Genomic DNA, 22,903 nt, shown 5'->3' with positions numbered 1-22,903 from the left:
GCAAACCGCACCCAACCTGTAAATAGAAATTATATTTATTTAAAAATATATATATATATTTTTTAGTAGGATATATATAACATACTAGTATATAATGACAAACAGGAAATGAATCTTTCTACTATTTTTGAAAATTTTTAATTTTGGTACATGTATACTTTATCTTCCTTTATCCATTCCCTTTATTATAAAGAAAAATATGACGATACCAGTTTAGTCCATGCTTGTGGTATACTTTAAAGTAATCGTTACATTTCGATGACTGTAACATGGACTTAATTTAAATTGTATTCATTAGTTTTTGAGAAGTATTTAATAAAATAGATAATGTACATCCGTTTCCATCATGTGTGTTTTCCATATGAAGACTTACGGTCTGTTTTAAGTAGATGCGGTTTTGCTTCCTCCACGTGCAAACCACCATTGAAGTAATGAAAGCTGGACAGGACGGAGTCTCGGGGATGACGCAAAATTAAAATACCTTTGCTGAAATAGCTTGGGTAATGTTGTTTCCATTCATGCGTTTTAACACCGAGACACGTGTTTGCTTTGAAACATTTGTATTCGTCTTTAAATCCACCTCTCTGTAGCAATCCGTCCCCATATATACTACCAGTGGCTATACCTGAACCATGAAAATAAAAAAATATATCTTAATCATTAATATAAAATAAAATTACCGCTAAAACGTGTACATTTGCAGTATAACATTTCGCCAATAGATCGCTGACTTAAGTCGGTGTGACAAAGCCTAGTGATAGGGTCATGTAGGCGAAAAGTCAGTAATATAATATATATCAATAATTGTTGATACATGTAATATAATATAATATTTTCTATTTCTAGTAAAATCAATTGATTAGTTAATTTGCCAATGTTGTTTTTAAATTAGTAATTACCTGTTGCTTGTTGTAAAAGGTGACGTGTCCAGGTGTTTCCTGAGCCTGGTGAACTAACAAGAGCTGTCCGTTTATAGCTTGCCTTAGTTTCCTTAACTGAATCTCCTTTGCAATGGGTCTTAACATCAATATTTTCCTTTAAAGGTTTATTTATTTTATAATCATTTATCTTGTGGAAATTCATGATAAGTCCCAAGTCCTTTGTGGTCATGTCAGATATATGGTTTGCTCCAATATCGTGAAGTTTGGTAATTTGTTCATTCCTTTCTCTCCTGTGACCGGCTAACGCGTTTGGTAGACGCGTGGAAACATCAAAATCCTTATTAATTAAATTCACTCTTTTACATCTGTCACCATAACAAGCTTTATGTGTATAGTAATACAAGAACGTACTGGCAATCAGGGTGTAGCATAACATGACAACAGCGAACTGTCGTATCCGATTAGGTCTAATAAAAAATCCCATGGTACGTAACTTTTCTCTGAGCTAGGTAATTTTTCCAGGCTTTTATATATTTGCATCAAAATTAAAACTTTCTTTCGTGGTTCCTTAACTTATATAAATGACCGGCATCCGTTTTGCTTGCAGCTCCAAGCCAATTGGATAAACATCGTCATTGCGTTTTCACTATCGTCGGATCAAGCAAATCAGTTCTGTAAAATTAAATAATATGTACGTTTGTAACCTTTTATATCGGTGGCATTAGATTTAAAGATTTACATATGTATTAAATTCTGCATAATATTATTTTACAATGGGTACATTTCACGCCTTATTCATCGTTATTCATCTAAACTTATTCGTGTATAAATTAGTCTCTTCTCTCATAATCATACAAAAGATAGAATTAATGTAATAACATATGTTTTTTAAAAAATAATAAAATTATAATAGAACCTTGCACAGATACGCTTTAATAGGTAATTTTGATGTATAATTAACAACAACCATATATTTGAAATATATGATACAATTGACATGATACCTTTTATAACTTATTTAGAAAACTTAATGGAGAAAACGTGTCCATATGAAGATAAAAGAGTTACATGTACAATTACAAAAAAAGCTGGCAAGACTGGATATTTGTCGATAGCTTTACAACATTTAAGGATACTGAGAGAAAATGACAATATATTATATCTATACTATATATGTGTTTATCTGTCATGCCTTAAGCATTTTATTTCCAACCTGTCCTATCCTTTGTAATTTGAAACAACTTCAATTATAAGTAATAGGTAACAGCGCAGCTGAATTTCATATTTTTTTTAAAGTTCTTTGTAGTAACGTACCTTATTAGAAATATTCCCAATTTTGGTCCGAAATAAAGAAAACCAGTCGAACTCCTATTTGAGTGTTGTAAAACAATTTCTGCTGAAATCATCATAGCATGACTGTGTTATACTCCTGAAGTAAGATCAATTAGCAGATGCTTAAGGCTATATGTTTACATGCATATTTAAATTATAAATATATCGACCGTCCGGCAATTATTAAGCTATCTGGTGATCTATTGAAACATGCATAAGGGCATGGCTAAATGATAACCACGTTGATAGACTTTATATTTCCTTATTCAATATTAACATCATGTATCAATAAATCGGTGGGATCAAACAACCATAACTTTCCATTTTTTCTTGTGATTTTCTAAATTGATATTAAAAGTCAGAACTTTGAATTATACTAATTAATATCATATACCTTTTTAGTTTTGAGTACGTATACCGTCCTCTTCCATAGACATCTTCCAATATTTACATTATTCCACTGTAACACGTGTTCAATACGTTTGATTTCCGCAATATTTTCTATACATATATACCTCTAACACTATGTTGTACCTGACATCATCAGTACACATATTTTGTTAGTACTAACCAGGATTTGGTATTACATATACATATACCATACTGTTAAGTTCACTCCGTATAAAGTCTCCTACGTCACATATAACTGTATTTATTGTAAAATGACAGGCGTTTTCTGTCAACATGAAAAACGTAATTATAGTGACTTTAGTACGGATGAAAAGATTTATGATGATAGAAGTCACAGTTGCTGTATTGATATATGTCAATTGAGCTTTTGAAATAGCACAAAGGATACAAGCCTTTGTCTGTCATGCACTAGCTAGAGCTGTATTATACATTAACAGTCTGCTACATGTCCCATGAAACAAACTGGACAAATCCGCAAAACAATTACTGGGAACATCTGTGTTATAGATATGTTGTTCTTCTCTTATAGAGATCAACGTTCTATTTTGATACCTTCAGATCTATCAAGATTATGACTAGATCGTATCAGGGCATTTGTACTGAGGATATTGTATACGCGTATAATATCGATTAGTTAATTCAGTTGCTTGTTAATGAATAAACATATGAAAAATACAAAATCTGGTGTAATTCATCTAAGGAAAAGCTTACATTTGTTAACCTCCACTGAGCGTCACTACAAATTAATAAATGTTAGTATAAATGTAAACAAGTAAATAGATAAGATCACAAGCGATATCTACATAAAATTACTGTTTTCCGTATCTATTGAATTATCAATTTTAAAATAGCTGTAAGTGACAATAGCCTCAATATATTCATTGTTACAGCTATTGTAGGTTTCAATGATAATTCAAAAATGTTGTTATCAAAGACAAATAATTCACACTGAACATATACCAACTGTTAATACATTTTTGTTAGTATTAGACCTAATCGTAATTCAATATTGGACGAAAACACCATAATAATAGACTTTTCTTGTGACTCATTGAGATAAATTCATCATGACGTCAATATGAGAAGAAGATATCTGATACAACGTATTAAAAAAACTGTGTGTGGACTTCATAGATAGGTTTACATGTACTAAGGACAAACTTTGCCTCTGAAACAGTGAATTAGTCCATTCTAATTGCAGTTGCTATCTAGTGTTTATTCAGGTCATTAATAAGGATGTGATAAGCCTACATTTACTCCAACTAAAAGAATGGATAACATGAATCCCGTACGACTAAGGGACTTTGTTTACAACATTAAGAATAATCCTTACTGGCGTCTGTGATAAACAAGTGGTATAGACTTGTGACCGAGATGATATAAAAATTCATTCAGACTGATATATTGCTTTAGAGCTGATTCCATCAGGAAATACTTTCAGTCTTATGTCATAACAGAACGAACTACCAGTCGCACAGGCATTTATCCGGTATCATGAAGAATCACCAGAAAAGTTTATGATATCTGATATTCCGACGTCTGGCACATTTTATGTATTGATATTATTTTATGACCGTTTTAAATCTGACGTTTAAAGTTTTTAGTGTTGTATGGAATAAAATTTAAACATATTTGTATGTTTAATGCACTTATACACTGTTTGTGTTTCCACGTTCAATTCATGGCTTGGCGTAGATGTATTCAATATTTTTCATTATCTATTTTATCCAGTATTCAATATTTTTCATTACTTATTTTATCCATTATTCAAGTTAAGTCAACCAGGAAAATATCACAGGTATCTAAACCGCCTTCTAACACAAAACAACAAAGATATATATATGCAATTCTCGTTTCTTAGAATATGTCTTGTTTTCTTGTTTCATTATTTCAGTGACTACACACTACGTATAAATTACGGACTAAATTTGATATTCATTTATAAATGCATAAGTACAGAAAAAAATGAGCTAGCGTGAATGCGCTCTCTTTCGTGTGGATTAAGTTTTGCATATTTCCCTGTCCAAGAATATATCACCGCGAATTTAATATCTACACTATTGATATCAATTTCCATTCAACTTAGAATCAGCGGATGCTCATCTACTCGAACTTTTTTGAAAATTGAAATCGCGAAAATTTAGATCCGCGAAAGATAGTTGGTTTCCTGTGAGAAGAACCATTTTGAAATCTTCAATGTCGGCGTTAGCGAATTTGAGACGTAATGACGACGAAGTCTCGTTAGTCTTGTGGTTACAGTTTTGCTTGTCCAAAAACACAAAATTGATTATTGAACAGATTTTTAAAATGAAAAAAAGACACCGTAAAGATAGCTATTAGTCTTAATGAACAATCGATACAATTCACTGCTATACGTCATAATGTGGATACTGCGTGTACAGAAATATGTTCTTAATAACGATGTTGTATGTTTACTAAGTCAACATTTATTGAATATACCCAGTGAGGGCATGCAATACACTTACTTAGACGTAAAATTAATTAGATGATCAGTTTAACATTATACTAATTTATAAATTAGAGAACTACCAGTAGTTGTTGAAGAACAACTCGGCGATATGGCTGATCGAAGTTTGAAGGGAGACAACCCGCATCAACAGATAAATAAAGTTTTGAGAAAGTTGCTGTACTTTTGTTTTCTATTTTTTTTCCAGATATTTATCCTTTTCCTTGAATTTACAAGTCTTTTTTCAATGAAAGTGTAATGCCCTGTTTTATGTTGCCTTATATATTACAACGTAGTAAATCAACAAAACTATAACTAAAACCAAATATGATAATAAAAATATGTTTTTATTTCATTTCTAGTCAGTTTGTGACACAAATGTATTTGCATTTATTATACTTTGATTTTATGTATCAAATCACAATGAAATCTTTTTTTAATTATAAAATTTGATATAAAACACAATAGCACGAAAACAAATTGAAAGCTTATTAATTAGTATTTAGTAAACAATGAAACAACTTCAACACACAGCTTTGGTAATGCACTAAACTAAACTTGCATTTTCTTTTTAAATATAATCATTTGTTATTGTCTCGAGTTCACTACTTTTACCTTGTGCATGCAGTTAATTAATAAAGCAGAAATAAATTTATACAACTGTCACTTGTATTTGCTATTAAAAAAATTATTATTTACATGATATATAACTTGTCTAAACGGGATGTCATACAGACCAGCATATTTGCCCGGTACAGGCGGGTTTCGGGTTATGCATTATACAAGGTTTAAATCCATTACATGCATATAAAAAAGGAAAATATAATAAAATTAAGCTGGAAAAGACAGAGATCAAAATTAGATGGTGGACGTTTTTGCCAAGTTAAACAGGAAATGATTATGAAAAATATTAATACCATTAAGCGACATATAATATAGAGAAAAAAATATTATGATAATTATGTCTTCGAAGTTTTCTGATTACTGGAACATTAAAACACACAACATCATTATGTGATTATAAATATATCCTTAACTGATAGTCTGCGAGCAATGCATTTTCAGATTGTTTTCCAAAATTAGTTCTTCTTCTTGAGCAAGGATTTATAAGTGAGAAGGATTCGTGACTGTCTCTTTACATTACTAAACACCACGCGAGACGCCTATGAACCGGGAATAAAAACCGTTTTTCTCAACAAATACTTGTCTTATCGAGTCAAACGAAACACCATTGTAAAGTTTATTAAATTTCACGACGTATATTACTTGCTTTAAAGACGGAATATTTAGAGGATATGTCTTAAATTTCGTTCAAAAAGATCGACAGCTCATGAAATGACGGCCCCGCTTCAGAAAGTAAGACGGTAACCCTCGCACCCGCAAGCTACATCAAAGGCTGCGCCGGCGGATATCAAAGGAAAATCGGTCGTCGCCCAACGTCACGGTCAGTGCACAAACACAAAAGCGCCTGCCTTGGACTTCCCCAAAACCCAGTGTGACTTATCCTTCTCATATACGTCCTTGTTCTTGAGGAATAATTTTGGACACATGAAATATAATGTTTGCGAATTATAAGTTACCTAAAGTATACGAGATGTATACAATAAGATGAGCTTTTATAACTGTGATGCAAGGCAAATAGTACAAAAAATAAAATGTAATAACACTGTTTATAAAACTATCATATCAATTGTAGTATCGTAGATTTGGTAAATACTATTTAAAACAAATGCGGCAAGGCAAATGGCAAACATCGTTTGTTTCATGTAAAACATCTATCTTGTATATCTTGTTTAAAATGCTGTAAGTTCTCTTAAAATGATTTGACAAAGTTACGAATGATTGAACGGTTGTACCAAAACTAACATAATATATTTAGTACATCCGTCCGTACACAATATAAAATTATCCCGATCAGAGTATTACATTCCACCTTGACAACTCCAGAATTGTTCTTAACACCGAAGAGTATCTTCTATTATAATATGAAATAAATTTTAACCCAATCGACCTCAACAAAAATGTAATAGTGCACGAGCTAATGTTATCCTTGAAAATTATAAAATAGCTTAATTATATTGAACGTGGGAAAGCATGGCATTTGTATGATAGATATTCATTATATATGCAGTTACGATGTATATCTCTCCATCTCATATAATTGGAGAGACTTTCTGTAACACACCTACAAAACACAAACTTTAGAAATTCTGTTGATGTGATTCATTTCAATTAGATCATAACTTATTTGTTTCCTCTAATCAATTCGTTATCTAATCGCTCTCAACAGCGTCTGATATATAATGTACATATATCTTTCATGATATCCATTAGATGGATAACTGATAAATAATATAATACAATGGTAAGAAAATTTAAACTCAAACTGCACATTAATGTTACATACTAATATGGACATAAGATACTGACAATACTATGCAAATTGTGTATTATTTAGATAAAAGTTACATTAAAAGTATTGAAACACACGACTTTGTTATGTACAATGTGTAAGAAACAAATGCATTTCTTTACACTAAGATTTTTGATGAAAAGCAAAATCCGAAAAAAACTACATGCGTTACTGTCAATGATGTACTTTTTCTGGGTACACAAATACCAAATAACAAATACTATTAATCAGAGAAAATGAGAGAAAAATAAAAAAATAAATAATAACATAAAAAAAACAGTCATAGCATTTAGGTATCGTTGGAGCCATTTTTTCGCCGTTCCTGAAAAACCTAAAACCAACGTTCGCTGAAATCATTATCAAGCATAAAATATAGATATAAGGCCAGAAAGTAAATTTCGATACCAAGATTTTTGAAAAGAGGTTGACTTAAATTTTTACCAATCAAAAGCCCTGGAACCATTGTCTGTGGGAATCATCAATGTAAAAGATAGTGTGTTTTGTCATCACAACCCTGAAACATGATTCAATGTAAAATAATTATTTTTTATTTGTTTTCATACTGAATCCGACTTTCTGATTGGCAAATACTTTTTTTCATACTACTATGAAGAAAAATTCCGAGAATGGCGCGAAAATCCGACATAATCATGACGTCATAATATAGACGTCAACGTTGCGTATTGATATTTAATGTTAAAAATTGGTCTGAATAATTAATTATAAGCATTGATGTAACTATTTTTGGACTTCATCAGGTTATGAAATAAATTTTGTTTGCAAACTCTTGTGAGAATCCGCTACGCGGATTCACACAGTTTTCAAACAAAATTTCTTTTATACATCTATGAAGTTAAAAAATTATAACATCAGTGCTTAAATGATTTTATCTCATTATGATTTTAGATAGCGTAAGATCAATAAGATAAATAAGATTGAAGATATTATGGCATCACAGCTAATAGTCAAATAATAAACAGTGACTTATATCTATGTTAATGCGATGATATAATTTATGTTGAACCCAAAATGTTATCTAAAAATAATACTTTCTACAAGAGTTTACAAACCCGTTGTTGTATTTCCCGCCATCACAAGGTATCATTTATTTTCAAGCAAAGGTTGAACAACACCTTTGCACAATAATGGCCCATCCTTGTGAAGAAACAATGCAGGCCACACTAAGAACCCAACGCGTTCTCCTTTTTGTGTGTAATTTTTGTAAAAGTCTTTGTTGATTTCTTCGCCTTCCTTTATATCAGTATCAATATGCATGGGCGGGTTTTGTATCCTCATGTACCAACACAGGTTGACACAGGTTTTGGCGAAATTTGGAGTTTTCTTGAGCAAAGAAAATCGGACCATATCACCAGCTGTATTAGATTTCTGCCCAGTATCTGTCGTCTGTGCTTGATCTTTCTCAGGTCTACGGGCTTGGTCCTTGGTGAATTGACGGTGATGTCTAGATGAATTGCTTTCAGTTTGGTCGTCAATACTACAGCCGTTTGGAGATGTCGGATCATCGCCACTCTGATGAAGCAATTCCCGACTAGGCGATTGGGTAGATTCTTGGTCTCTATCAAAATCGTCAATTTCCATGTGTTCTGTTTCGTCACAGCTTGTCTCATCGTCCCTAGCACATTTCGCGTCTGATTTAACCAATCGGTCTTTGCCTGACCCCGTTTTCTCAATTTCGTTTGACGGGTTGATTTCTCCGAAAACTCCATTGAAAATATTTTCAAATATTTTCTCCATCAAAGCTAAAAATCTCTATAACGATAAAAGAAAATAACATACTATACATTAACGAATGCTTGGCACTCTCCTTCACATAATTATAGATGGAACAATTTGACTTTACATTGATTTAACTGTTTCTCTTCCACTATTTATTATTGTATCAGTGTACGATGTTTATATAAAAATCAAGAACTTCAATTTGCCTTACTACTTAGTAGCAAGATCATACAAACTTCAGAATTCACAAATTTCTTGACAGTTTATAAATTTCGCGACAGTTTACCAAAGTAATGAAATCGTTACAATTATTAAGATTTAATACTTTAAAGTTAACAGTAAAGTGTATTTAATTAAGAATTAGTTTGTCAGTTAATTTAAAGAAAAACTTTTCTTTTCTTCAAAAAATCAATTTAACTTAAGATATGCAACTTAATTTACTTATTTAAGGCAAAAGTTAAGGCTTCCATGTGGTTAATCATCATGCGATCACAAGTTAAAGGGTAATCGGAATTGTCTCTTTTTGGAGAAATTAATTTTACTAATTTCAAAGTTTGTTTGCAATCAGCGAAACCCAATTGCTGAGACCCTAATGGCTACATAATATAAGCTTTCATCTTGTTTTCAATCCTAGCTGTATATATTTGTATGTGTATGTAAATCAGAATTTATGGTTTCAACTAAACTAAACTAATATTTGTATCTATTGGGATTTCCATCCATACTGATATATATGCCATCACTATTCCTTTAGCTCGTTGTTGGAATGTTTTGACGTTAAAAAACAATTTTGTTACAACAATTGTATAACGACAACTGTATAAAGAGGGACTTCTATCGGATAGACAAACAATGTCATTTTCCCTAAACAAGGTGTTAATCACTAACCGCCTCAACATCTGGAATCAGCTTTGGGACGTATGCCTTCCTTAGTTCTTCGAGCTGTTGATTTTGTTCCTCTGTCAGGTCATTGGTGGTGTCATTCTGTCGGGTATTATTCAAGATCACAAGGGTTATCGGGATATGATTGATAATTTCAAAAGACACAAAGTTTAAATTAGATCTATATGTAGATTTCTATGATGTTCAGGAAAACACCAAAGGGCGGTTTTAATACAGCCAATATGAACATTATGCATACTCATATAACATGCAGACAGAATATTCTGATTGAATATAGGTTAACTTACTTCCGAAAACGGGTCATGAACTTTCCGACTTCCGTTCGGTAATAATCGTAACTTCTATGGCGACCAGTTTAAAATGAAGGCATGTTTACATGTATCGACTTTCAGCAACTGCTGTACTAAAGTTATTAAAAATCATTACAAATATTCTTTAATATATCTTAATTTCAACTACATCTACAAATACTAACAATATCGGAGTCGAATTTAACTTGAAATTTTGTTGATAGTTACGTATAGTGTGGCTTTAACCTAACAAAGCTATGGATATCGAAGAGTGGCTTAATATCACCAACAAGAAATCAAAACAATCTTTGTTTTTGTGCATATGAAAAAGTGTAACTCACATTTACGCCCCCCCAAAGGAAAAATCAACAAAATCTGCTTAAGAAATTTCATATTGGAAACATGATATTGTATGTAATATTATTGATAACGCAGCGGTCTCGATTTGTTTCATCCATAAAATACCCTTTTTGGACCTTGTAGCAAAATGTTCTTTAATTTACACATCATTCATCATCTTAACTCAATTATAGAATGTTCACAGACTTCTGGTCGTTCCCATGAATATGATTTTATATATCATAGTCTATAACCTTAGACAGAATATGAAAGCGACATCTATAATTGGTAATTTGAATAAAAATATTGTTATCAACTGTTTTGCATACTGTACTCTATATTTCGCGTATCTGTGATTTTCATAATACATCAATTCGCGAAAAGGGTTTCTGAAAATCAAGCAGTTATTTAAAACATTTAATATACAATTATTTGCGAAATTCTTTATTTTACCGTCAAGCTCGCTCGCGAAATTATGAGAAACATGTATTTCGCAAATACAAGGTGGTTTACATAAGACTAATAAACAGGCATACCTGTCTTTTATCTCCTCCACTTTGATCAGTGTCCGGCAGAGATGTCAGGGATCGTTTGCTCATCTGTACGTATGTAGCATGAGTGTCACAGCAAAATCTGAACGCTTCCTGTAAATAATAACGTATATTTTTAAAATTTCAAAATCAAAATATTGAAATATATATATATATATAAGAAATAAAAACAATAACGACTGACTAGTGAGCGCTTTCGCCCCATTCAAGGGAGCTCTTCAGACTTGAATGGGGCGAAAGCGCTCACTAGTCAGTCGTTATTGTTTTTATTTCTTATAGATTTCGTCCGTAAGGATTTTTCTTTAAATTTATCATATATATATATATATATATAAACTTCATTTGAACTAAATAAGAACAAATAATTGATTCCAGATCTTAATATATTTTAAGACTTCTACATTGTTAGTTATTGGCAAATCATTCCTAAAGGGTGCGTTCTTATTAGTCATGTTTTCACTTTCAGTTTACCTTGATATGCGGAGTCGTTTCACAACCACTACATGGTTACACAAACAAATTAAATATTTATTAGAATTTGTTCTTTGCTAATGTGACAGATTGACGGTAGCAATAACTCACAGTACTTACAATGAGAATAGAGAGAAGAATCCTTGTGTATACGATATCTCGACATTCTATGCCTATGACTTCTGAGAGTTCCTCCAAAGCATCTGTCCATTCGTTATCGTACAGCTCCGAGTATTTCTCGGCTACCTTTGTAGGTCGGTTGGTGTCACTCAGGTCTGTGATTGCGGGATTTCCGCGAACAAGTTTACTTCCGGCTATTTTGCTTAATCTATTGTTAGTTCAAAATATAAACATTAATCACAATTATCTTCATGACATTGTGTAAATTATTTTAATAGCTATACTCACATTGATGAATATGCATGATAAATGGTAATGAAGTATCTGTCTAGAAAAGATATATTTAGATTTCATATGCTAAAATTGTGAAGCTCCCTTGGTGGATATTTTTTATTGCTATTTCACTCTAGATGGATAGGATCGTAGGGCATTTACCATAAATATGAAGTTACTTAAATTCAATGATGCATCGTCACAAAGGTCACCTGTATTAGTATTAACAGGAATGAAGGATGTCATTCCATTTTTTGTAGATGTAACCGAATTCATTTATATATGCCATTAATAGAGCAACACTGACATTCCTATTGACGCTTCTCGTGACTTGTATGCTGTGTTGTTATTGGATTAATTATCTTTAACCTGGCATGATGCATGAAATTAAAAAATCAAAGGAATTGCATTTCCTATTGTCCAATTTAATGTGTTGATAGCATTAAATTTTATCTATTTTGCAAAGTGAATCTACAATTATTTATTTTGCTTTTTACAGTGTTATTATTTCTGTATATTCACATATTTATAAGCTTTGTTATGTGATTCAAAGCGACTTATACTTAGATTTCACCGTTGAAAATATAAGCCAAGCGTTATGTAACTGTTTGCAGCGGTGAAAGCTAAACGCATCAGTCGCTTTAATGTATTTCGAATCAAACAAGAGTATCAACGTACGAGAAATATATTCAAATATTAAAGATAATTTATGATGAAAAGTGTGACAGAATTAAAGTCGAGGTTATCAATAAATGGCTAACTTGTAAAATGAAATATAAATATTGAAAAAAGCCATACATATATTTGAAACCAGCTTTAAAAACAATACAAAACATTACATAAATAACACAAATTCAATGTATTTCTTCGCAATTCATCATAATAAATTTATAAATCTATAATAAAATAAGCAATGCAACTACAGAAATTAGAAGAATTACATGAACATTATCTTCAAATCAAATTCAATTTGTGTAGTACTCATAAGAAACGGCACAAAACCAAAACACGAATTAAAAAATATGGAGTTGAGCCTGATGATACCTTGTCAGAAGATTTTCTTTCTCTGTCCTTAAGTCTCGTATTGTTTGCCTCATTTCAGTTTCATGCTGATGTTGTATTTGTTTCATTTCGGCCATTTTATTTTGATATTGTTGCGCAAGTTGCTTGTATTGTTGGCCTTCATTTTGAAGAACAGTCAAAGTTTTTTTGTAGCGTGATATCAGTTCCTGTTTTGATTTCTCCGTGTTTTCCAAGGCTGTATCAAGTTCAAGGGTCAATGACGCAATTTTGCTGGATGACAATTATTATATATATATAATTACATTATAAGCATACGTTGTATAAGCAAACTACATAACAATTAATAATTCATAATATCCTAGTAAAATATGTTTTAAGGGGGGGGGAAGCAATTATCAATAACAGAAAACATTTTCAAACACAATCTCAATAATTGTATTGATTTTTTTTTCGTTGAATTGGTATTTTTCGCGACCTAAACATACACAAGTACATGTATAGTATTGCATGGGATACATTTCAATATGTTTACTACCTATATGTATGCATCTGGAGGATTACACAATACACGAATGGACACATGTTTTAGTATAACACGACAATATTGTGTATTATTCAGCTTCTATCATTGTTTACATATACACTTTTTACTTATTTCTACTGCTAATATAGAAGAAATTACTACTGAAGACCGACTTATTTTCCCGCCATTGAAACTTTGCATTTCTATGCGTTATTCTTTTCATTTGCGATTAATGTTGGCGTTTTCTACTTGCCCGCAATATAAGCGATTTATCTGTTTTCGAAAATTAGTTGTTTTACAAAGTATATTTCTACTCACTTTACATTCGTTACATCTTTTTCGGCCCATTGTTTTATTTCCTCGCCATCAAGCCTTTGAACAGTAATAAAACCAAATGTTTGACATAGAGCTAGGTAAATTAAATCAGACCATTTATGGTATCGCAAAAACATTTGGAAATATAAAGAAGTCAATGTTATCAAAATTCATTATGATGGTACAATTATCTCTTATTTTTGCCTTTCCTATTATCTCAAAATGCGTTGTTAAAGGACCAAGAGCAAGCCCGATACTTTAAACATGAGAAGGCCAGAGCTGTAATTAATACTAACCCCCTTTCCCCCTTTTCCCGGTATGTCTCTGGCCACAGTGACTAACAATCCATGCAGAACTCCATGCTTATAGCAATTTAACATGCCCGGCCTCTACTGCAATCTGGATTCTGATCCCCTTTGTCTACGGATGTTTCTGACCAATTTAATTAAAATCCATACAACTTTATGACTAATATCGAATAGATATTACTACAGGTTATCATTATTATGGGCCCAGCCCCTTCTGCCAAAGGGTTGAAGATTTATACAAACTCTTTTCTCCTTCCCCTAAAGTTGTATCTGGCAAAAGTTGGTTGCAATCCACGCAGACTATATGACTAGTAGTAAATTCAAGCATTAACCTCTATTTTTCTTATAAGGCCACGTCCTGCTCTCGTCAGAAGGTCAGAAGGTCTGAGCCAAGAGTAGTACAAACTACTTTTTGTTCCGTTTTCCTTTTCCCAAAGTTTATGTTTGGCCATATTCAGTTACAATTTATGCAAACCTTAATGACTAATAGCTATTTAAAGGATTTACCGCTATTTTCCCATATAGGGCTCCGCGTCTCCCCGGTATGTGCGTGGGTGTGTTCTGATGTCAATGGGGTGGGGGTGGGGAGGGGGGTGGGGTGGGGAGTGGGGTGGGGAGTGGGGTTCAGCTCCCCTTCCTGAAAGTCTTTTCTTGTCAAATGTGATTAATAACAATTGCAATAAAACGTCGCGGAAAATACTCAAATGTGAATATGAATGATAAGGATATTCTAACATCGGGATCTCAAAATGTTGTAAAACTAACGGCAAGCCTGGGGTTTTCCACATTGTGTGATCCTCATGAAGAACATCCATATCCTGCATGTACATGTATGTGTATCTTACTATGAATACATAAATATATATTACTATGATTCACTTACATTTGCAGCTCGGAAAAATGCGTCATCAGACCACTGAAAGTAAAGATTATTTTTTTTCTCTATAAAAGATAAACCAAAATAGTCAATTTGTGTGTTATGTGTATAAGTAGCATAAATATTCCTTTAAGCCCCGGTGACATAAAAGCAAAATAATTAAAATCATTTTCATAGAAATTCGATTAAATGAAATCAAGTTTCGAGGCAATTTATTTTGCACTTAGACGTCATTAATTTCTATTTAAACTACCTATGTGACAATTCTGCATTTTAGTATTACAAAATCTGCCCTTGGAATCGGTATTAATTGCGACATCATGTATTGTGAACGCAACGTCATACGTTTGAGAGGTAACGACTTGAATTTCGCTCACAAATAATGTTGTCACAATGAATACCCGCAAGGCAGGTAACTCCGCAATATGTAAACACGGAATAAAACCATTGACAATAGATATAAGACACCATCAATGACACGTCAGTAACTGGGTACTCACTATCGCTTCTCTCTTTGAGATCGTAAGTCTTCAACAATTTCGCCGTATCTAATGTGACGCTTTATGCAAAGATCTGCTGCCTTTATGTAACATCTTAAAAGAATAAGAACGATCGTTATACAATTATTATAACAGTTGTACCACTTACTGCGTTATATATAAATCAAAATCAACATCTCTCTTTTTTGTGAAACATCAGTACAACAGTATTCTGTTATACATTTATTATCTAGTAAAATTAGTTAGGGTATCAGATAATCAATCGTAACATTATGTGTTTTTACAACATCTTTGCGCAAATCCCAAAGTGTTGGCTTCTAACATAGTTTTTTCACCTCATTACAATATACTGAAAATGCTATTGTTCATCAAGTATTAATTAAGACACATCATGACATCATAGCTCTAATACTACACGCGTCCGTTACAGATATATATGAGGGGGGGTGTGTATCCTCTAATTGTAGACATTTCTCTCTTTTTAATTTCTAATTTTTAAAAGTAAAATGCGTGTTTGAAGTCGTAAGTATGGAGTACATAGTTGTACTCAATAAAATGAAGTACATTGTTGTACAACATCGAATAGATCAGAAACATTTTATATAACTTCTCCTGCTTTAGTGTTCTATTTAAGGAGAAATGTATATTCCTGGTGGTTTATATTGAAGGATAAAGTTGAGTATGTTATTAATATTTGAAATGGACCGTGATATTTGGAATGAAACAAATATCGATACCCTACTCAACTTTATCCTTCGATAACACCACCAGAAAGATACTTTAATCCTTATATTTACAGTATTAACTATTAGTTTAACAGCTCAATATTTACCATTATTCAGATTAAAATCAACTTACAAAGTATATCGTTTGGCTCCGACAGGCATTCGGAACAGCCAGTCGAAGTGGCGGACATTCCCGCCAATTTACCGATGAACAAACAAATAAAATGAGTTCCTTGTGATGAAGCATATATCTGAGGTTTTCCAGTATGGAACTATGAATCGGGTTTTTTTTTTATCCGATGCTAGAATATCCACAGTGGAAATCAATTTGATCTTAGGCATTTGCATAGTGTGACTACCCACACGAACACAATTCATAACGAGGCAGGATATTAAACGTAGATGTGACGCGGCGTCCGATTAAAACCTCCTGCGTCAAGAAGGTGTAACGAACAGAGAGTTTATTCAACTTTGTGATCACTTGAGTTCTATTTTTATCAGTTCACGTTTATAATTACTTGAATACACGGATGTTATGATAGTTACATGTCATTATTTCCGGATTTTGATGGTTTTAAAATTAATCGGACGTCAGTTGAGGAACATTTACAAACACAGGTAGGCCCACAGTACTGTAAACGTTACAGACTAGCGCTCTCAGAATGTTAGCATATAGAGTTGTATCGTTGTTTCAATCACTTCATTAAATTCTACATATATCTATTATAAGTATGGTAGATGCTACAACTGTAGGATTCAGTTTTCGAAGCACTTAAACTTGTGTAGGGCCTAGTATCCAGTGATCACCGTAGATGACAAACATGACTTGTCAGTCTCCTGAGCAATATTGTCGTGCTACTAGTAACATGTCGTTTTGGTTAAATTTGTCCAACTCAAAGACTGTGTTTTTTCAGACATACCTTATCAATGTGCATACAACCAAATATGTTACATATACAGATATGATGTACATGTTGTAGCGAACAACACAGGGCTGTTGACACTACATTGTATATATATCATACGCACGGAAGCATTGCTCAAAGAGATACATGTACGGTGGTAACATAAACAATATAACTTTTCTACATTTACTTGTATATATAACATACGTACAAGTATGTGTTCAAACCTATTTTGATACATGTCCCTCCATCGACTATCGATAGGCTATTGAAAATACTAACAGTTTCTGATGCAGACTATCATATATGTTTATTTCATCCGTGTGGCTCCAAATTGTGCGGAACATACTCAATCTACCGAGAAATAAAATTGATTAGCCTTTGGTGGGGTTTTTACTATCAATTCGTCATTCTATTTTAGAATTTCGATCAGCAAGTGCGCTGATACGACGACCTACTGCTGCTGAAGCTAATAAATGTTTGGAAGACGGGCATATTTCCAACAGTGTTGCCATTTTACCGCTTAAAGGGAACAACCAACTAAACGAACAAAACACCGTATACAATGTACGTGATTGAGACCAGGATATAGTTTTGACCCGGTCCCTGGAGTTTAAGCTGAAGGACCAAAACTGTTTTTTTCTATCTAGTGTTATATGAGAACCTTGGCTCTAATTATGGAATACAATTGCTAAATAATATTCAGCTGTCTTAATAATACGTCATAAACTTTAACAACCTTAACACCGTGGTCTATGTAAAAGTATTTAGTTGGTTGGTCACTTAAATAGTTGAGTGAGTCTTGAAATAATGTTGCAGGATAAAAAGTATACATTACATTACCAGTATCTAAAAAGACTTTAAAATATCGCCAATTTTGTCTCTCTTAACTCTCGCCAAAATAAGCTTATGAGTTAAAACCCTAAACATGTATTCTATATATCTATATGCGTTTTTGTCGTCGAAACGATTTTAACAATATATTAAGTACAAAGTATATAACCTTCATTAGTGCTGTCAAAACATAATGGAACATCTACTTAAACAAAAGTTGAAATATATCATCTATTCTGTGTAACTACCAACAATACACGAAACGAACGTTCATGTGATGAGGTTTTATAAATATATCCTGGAAAGGCCTGTGTATAGTTTGGATATATTTTGCACCACCCTCCCCCATCTCTGATTCAATTGTAATGTCAGTTTTCTAGTTTCGCAGCTTTAGTTGCCATCGTAACCATCTGAAATATGCATAAAATAAGCAAGCTGGAAAATTGTGTGATTTGTTTTAATTTTGATAGGTTTTTGTCTACGAAAAAATAGAGCGCATTTAAAAATCATCTTTAGGGAAATATAATGTTTGTTCAAGGATGCGTTCTATGGTTTTTATATGTAAAATTATAAAACGAAACACAATTCCATTACTTGAATTACATGTTTAAACATCAAGGCGGATGTAGGAGCCAAAATGGCTCAACCCATTCATAGTTCCTTGAAAATGTTGTTTTTAATAAATCAATGTAAAAACAATGCAAAAACAAAACGCAATGGTATAAAGGAACGGCATTTTCTCAAATTACAAATTATATAAATATATGTCCAAAGTATCTTTATTCTAATCGCAACAATATCAGTTTGGAAATTTGTATTTACAGAAGACGGAAAATCGTTTTTCACACCTGTATACCGTGTTTTACATGATTTATAAAGCAATATCATCCGAAGACGTTCTTATAAGTTTTATTGACCAAGGGAATCCACACTTCTGAATCATGCAACGTGACGAAATCAGGCAATTCGTACACGGACACATTTAGACAAGATAGGTACTTACTTGTGTCGCTCATTCTTCTTTGTGTTTTCCCATAGAAACTCCGGTGGGAAACATTGCTGGACCTCTACATGCTTGTGATATGAGCCAACAAAGTCCATGTTTGTTTTGTTATACCAAGTCTCTTCCGGAGTTAAGGTACCACTGGGTACAGAAAATTACAAGAGCTATGTAGAACTGTCGCAAGAGTGGAGATTAATACCCCCCCCTTTGCACCAGTGTAGTAACAACGCCATTAATAGAGGTAATTGCAGAACCCTATATCGTTTACTCAACACTACTTTATGTTAGGGTTCTGTGGACTAATGTAGGAGGAATTCGCCGTATAAAGATGTGTCTACAGACAGACAGAGGGACGGACGGACTGATGGACGAACGGAAAACATGATTCCAGTATACCTCCGAAACTTTGCTGAAAGGGGTATAATTAAAGATTTCCTGAAACCCATTTCAATATAAACCAAGAGAACCTTAAGGTATCTTGACTTTCACCATTGACAGATCAGTCAAATGAAATAGGGGTCTTTCGCTATTCTCTTCTTTACGTTCCCATAAAAATATTTAATAAATTGGTGGCAGGGGAAACAGAGATTAAATATTCCATAGTTTATCAAAATACCAGATTGATATGCCTTTACATAAAATAACAAGAAAGATCCCCGAGTACTTTCTAAAAACTGAGGTAACAAACTTCAATTATCAAAATCCAAATATCTGCCTATCTGGTATGCTTTTACTGTTCCTCTACTTTATAAAAAGCATTGAACACAGATAAATACCTAAAAAAAACTACATATAGAATTTGAGACAGTTCCCTTAAGTACGTTCTATGAAATAGCGGTATGAAAATTCAAGTATAAAAATCCAAAATGGAAAGCGTATACAATCAATATATTTATTCATGTACATTGTATATATAACAAGATGGTCACATTTGACAAAAGTATAATAAATTTAACCAATTTATGCTGCGATTAAAATAGCCAGAACTCACGTTAGCTCAATTTTTGTTCTTGTATTCAAAACAGAAAATAAAGTTAAAATGGATACGGATGTATTTTGATGAAGCTTCTCCTGGATGTTTGTGCACTTAATTTTATCAGAGATAATGGAAACATAGAACGCTTGTACTAAATCACACTAATTATGTTATTAAAATGGGATGATAACGCTGTAAGTCATTGTTCAACAATTTCCATTTGTGTACAAACTGTCATAACATTAAGGTAAGAATACCAAAAAAAGCATTATAATTTAAGTAAATGTAATGGATATTCACTTATGCCGTTATTTCATATGGCTAAAAAAAAGCATGCAATGAACAGAGAGTAGTAACCTAATATATTTCAACTTATCCGAAAACTCAATTTTGGTGTAAGGTTTTATATAGTACTTCATTAACATTGGTGGATATTTATATCATATGAATTCATAATGTCTAATGAAGCTATAAAAAATCATATTATACATTGGAGTCCCCTGTTGGCTTTACCGTAGCACTGAATAATACGCATTTTGATTTTCTCATCTAATACATATTACTAAAAAGCTATAAAATTACATTAAAGTAAAACTGTAAAGTGCAATTAGGGATGGGTAATTGTTTATAACGTTTCGACAGCGACTGTCAATACACATGCTTATACAGAATACATGGCACGTATTTACTAGAAGGATGTACCGCAATGAGAACCTCGTATCCTTACCTGATATCAGTGATTACTTCCAGCTTCTTTACAATGGTCTCCAATGCACAAAATCGGTTCCTCAGTGTATCGTAACTCCTTAAACACATCAAAAGTATATTAGGAGTTTTATAATTCGACTAATTCACTGACCTGGTATTTTTAAAACACAAACTCTATGGTCTTTTTACATCTTAATTTATATGCAACAGCTGTTACAATGTTTAAAATATTACATTATGGACGGATAATATTTGGTTCGACAACCTTAATTGAAAAAAAACCACCAAAATATTGAGTGATTTAAACCTTTTTAAAGGATTCGCTATAATCATCTGTATATCTTTTGGAGTTCTAACACAAACATCAATGCACACTCTTAATAAACAACGAAGAGACTGCACTATGATCCAAAAGATAAAACATTAAAATATAATACAATGAAGAAGGCCTATATAGTTTAATCCAAAGAATGAAAATACAAATGTTTTGAGTAACTCTTTTCCGCTAAGATATCACTACGCCGTTGTATCAGTATGATTGACTTATTAGGAATCAAAAGGATAGCAAACCTTCTTCGTTGATTATCCATTTCGTTGATATCCTTTTCTATGTCCTTGCTCAAAAGAGTACTGCGCTGTTTGATTTGTGATGCTGTTCTATAATATAGTTAAGCATGGAATTAATTGGTTGTGCTATAGATGAATAGTTTAAAAATGATAATTAGGTAATCATTGGAAGGATTGTTTTTGTCTTACATAATGTATAATGGCAAGGCTAGTTGATGAGTGACGTGTCGTTACAATCAAAACTTCTTATCATAATATATGTATGGGCAGTACCGAGTGTGGTGTAGAGAATATGTTATCCTGAACCAGAAATGAATTGAAAAGTTAATAAAATTAACTATCATGATGAACTAACTAAAAATATAACAATTATATCAATATATTTAAATCATACATTCTTAAATCGTTAGCAGGCATCCTGTCGATCTTTTCCCAAGCCTCCGGTATTTTAACGCTGCCTTTAATGTCACATTGGAATATATAGCCATCCGTCCCAAAATAAAGTTCAATCTCTGAATACGCCTCGGTGCATGGGAAAACTGAGCTTAAATTTAAAAATGAAAATTCACAATATGCAGTTTACGATATCGTTCCTTAACAGTACAAATACTCGTATCATTTTTAAACAGTGTACATTTTGCTGTGTGAAATAAAGACAAGCATACTAATATGAACTATATCATGCCTATTTTCAACCGTACAATCGATATTAAATGACAACGTAACCATGCATGTTCTTTTTAACTATCTGTGCGCAAAATTAATGTAAGGTGGGAGGCTATTCCAATATGGCTAAATGACAAACTTTTGATTTGGTAAAATATATTTTTACTATAACTTGACATATTTGCAATTAATAATAACAATTTACAATTCGTTTACATGCAATATAAAACGTGTCCATTTCATAATTTTGCGTTGCCGAAGTTCCAAAGATAATGTCAATGCAATTGCAATTTAACAAATTGACTCAACTCACAACAAAAATCGTTAATATCCTGCTGTATATCTTTATAAGGTTTTATTTAGTTTTATATACCTCTTAAGGACTTCTATTTCTTCTGTGATTTTGTCTCTAATGACTTTCAGTTTCTTCCATTTGAAGAGTTGATCTTTTGTAGCTCTACAATATTTGAGATGCAGATTAAAGAAAACAGAACACAGTAGCCACTTAAGTTAAGCTAAGAATGAAGACTTCATTATATTAAATCAAAATGTTTTGTGTTCCAAAATTTAAAAAATCAAACCATCAACTATTTGGATGAAACCATCGAAAAATAACACTCGAACTCATTGTTTGGTTAATCATTTTGGTCGATATTATGTAATGGATAATTTCCGAAAACCTGTCCATTATTAGAGATTAATAGAATCTTACATGGGTCTGTAAAGTGGACAGGTATATCTCAACCCGAGTGAAAAATTTTGGCCGGTCAACCCGAGGCTTGATT

General features: G+C 32.5%; 1 protein-coding gene across 2 annotated transcripts in view; it reads right to left on the bottom strand.

Moving 5' to 3' along the window:
• Positions 1–1,378: 1,378 nt before the first annotated feature.
• The window catches only part of LOC138328578 (uncharacterized), a 35,818-nt gene continuing 14,293 nt past the window's right edge, over positions 1,379–22,903 (bottom strand). The window contains exons 7-21 of one of the 2 annotated variants that reach the window (XR_011209227.1): positions 22,492–22,575; positions 21,847–21,996; positions 21,456–21,542; positions 20,905–20,982; positions 19,202–19,342; positions 15,735–15,827; positions 15,241–15,273; positions 14,053–14,106; positions 13,233–13,481; positions 11,916–12,123; positions 11,310–11,417; positions 10,130–10,225; positions 8,575–9,274; positions 2,196–2,310; positions 1,379–1,553 (exon numbers count right to left, since the gene is read on the bottom strand). Coding sequence is in view for 1 of the 2 variants with exons in the window: in XM_069275456.1 (XP_069131557.1) it covers positions 8,606–9,274; positions 10,130–10,225; positions 11,310–11,417; positions 11,916–12,123; positions 13,233–13,481; positions 14,053–14,106; positions 15,241–15,273; positions 15,735–15,827; positions 19,202–19,342; positions 20,905–20,982; positions 21,456–21,542; positions 21,847–21,996; positions 22,492–22,575 (2,050 nt within the window). In the remaining variant the exon portion in view is untranslated. Of the gene's footprint in view, positions 1,554–2,195; positions 2,311–5,419; positions 8,019–8,574; positions 9,275–10,129; positions 10,226–11,309; positions 11,418–11,915; positions 12,124–13,232; positions 13,482–14,052; positions 14,107–15,240; positions 15,274–15,734; positions 15,828–19,201; positions 19,343–20,904; positions 20,983–21,455; positions 21,543–21,846; positions 21,997–22,491; positions 22,576–22,903 lie in introns of those variants that run through there. The other variant, XM_069275456.1, reaches the window with a different exon arrangement.

The sequence above is a fragment of the Argopecten irradians genome, chromosome 7, assembly GCF_041381155.1.
Source record: "Argopecten irradians isolate NY chromosome 7, Ai_NY, whole genome shotgun sequence".
Classification (NCBI taxonomy): domain Eukaryota; kingdom Metazoa; phylum Mollusca; class Bivalvia; order Pectinida; family Pectinidae; genus Argopecten; species Argopecten irradians.
This window is presented reverse-complemented; position numbering and strand designations above follow the sequence as displayed.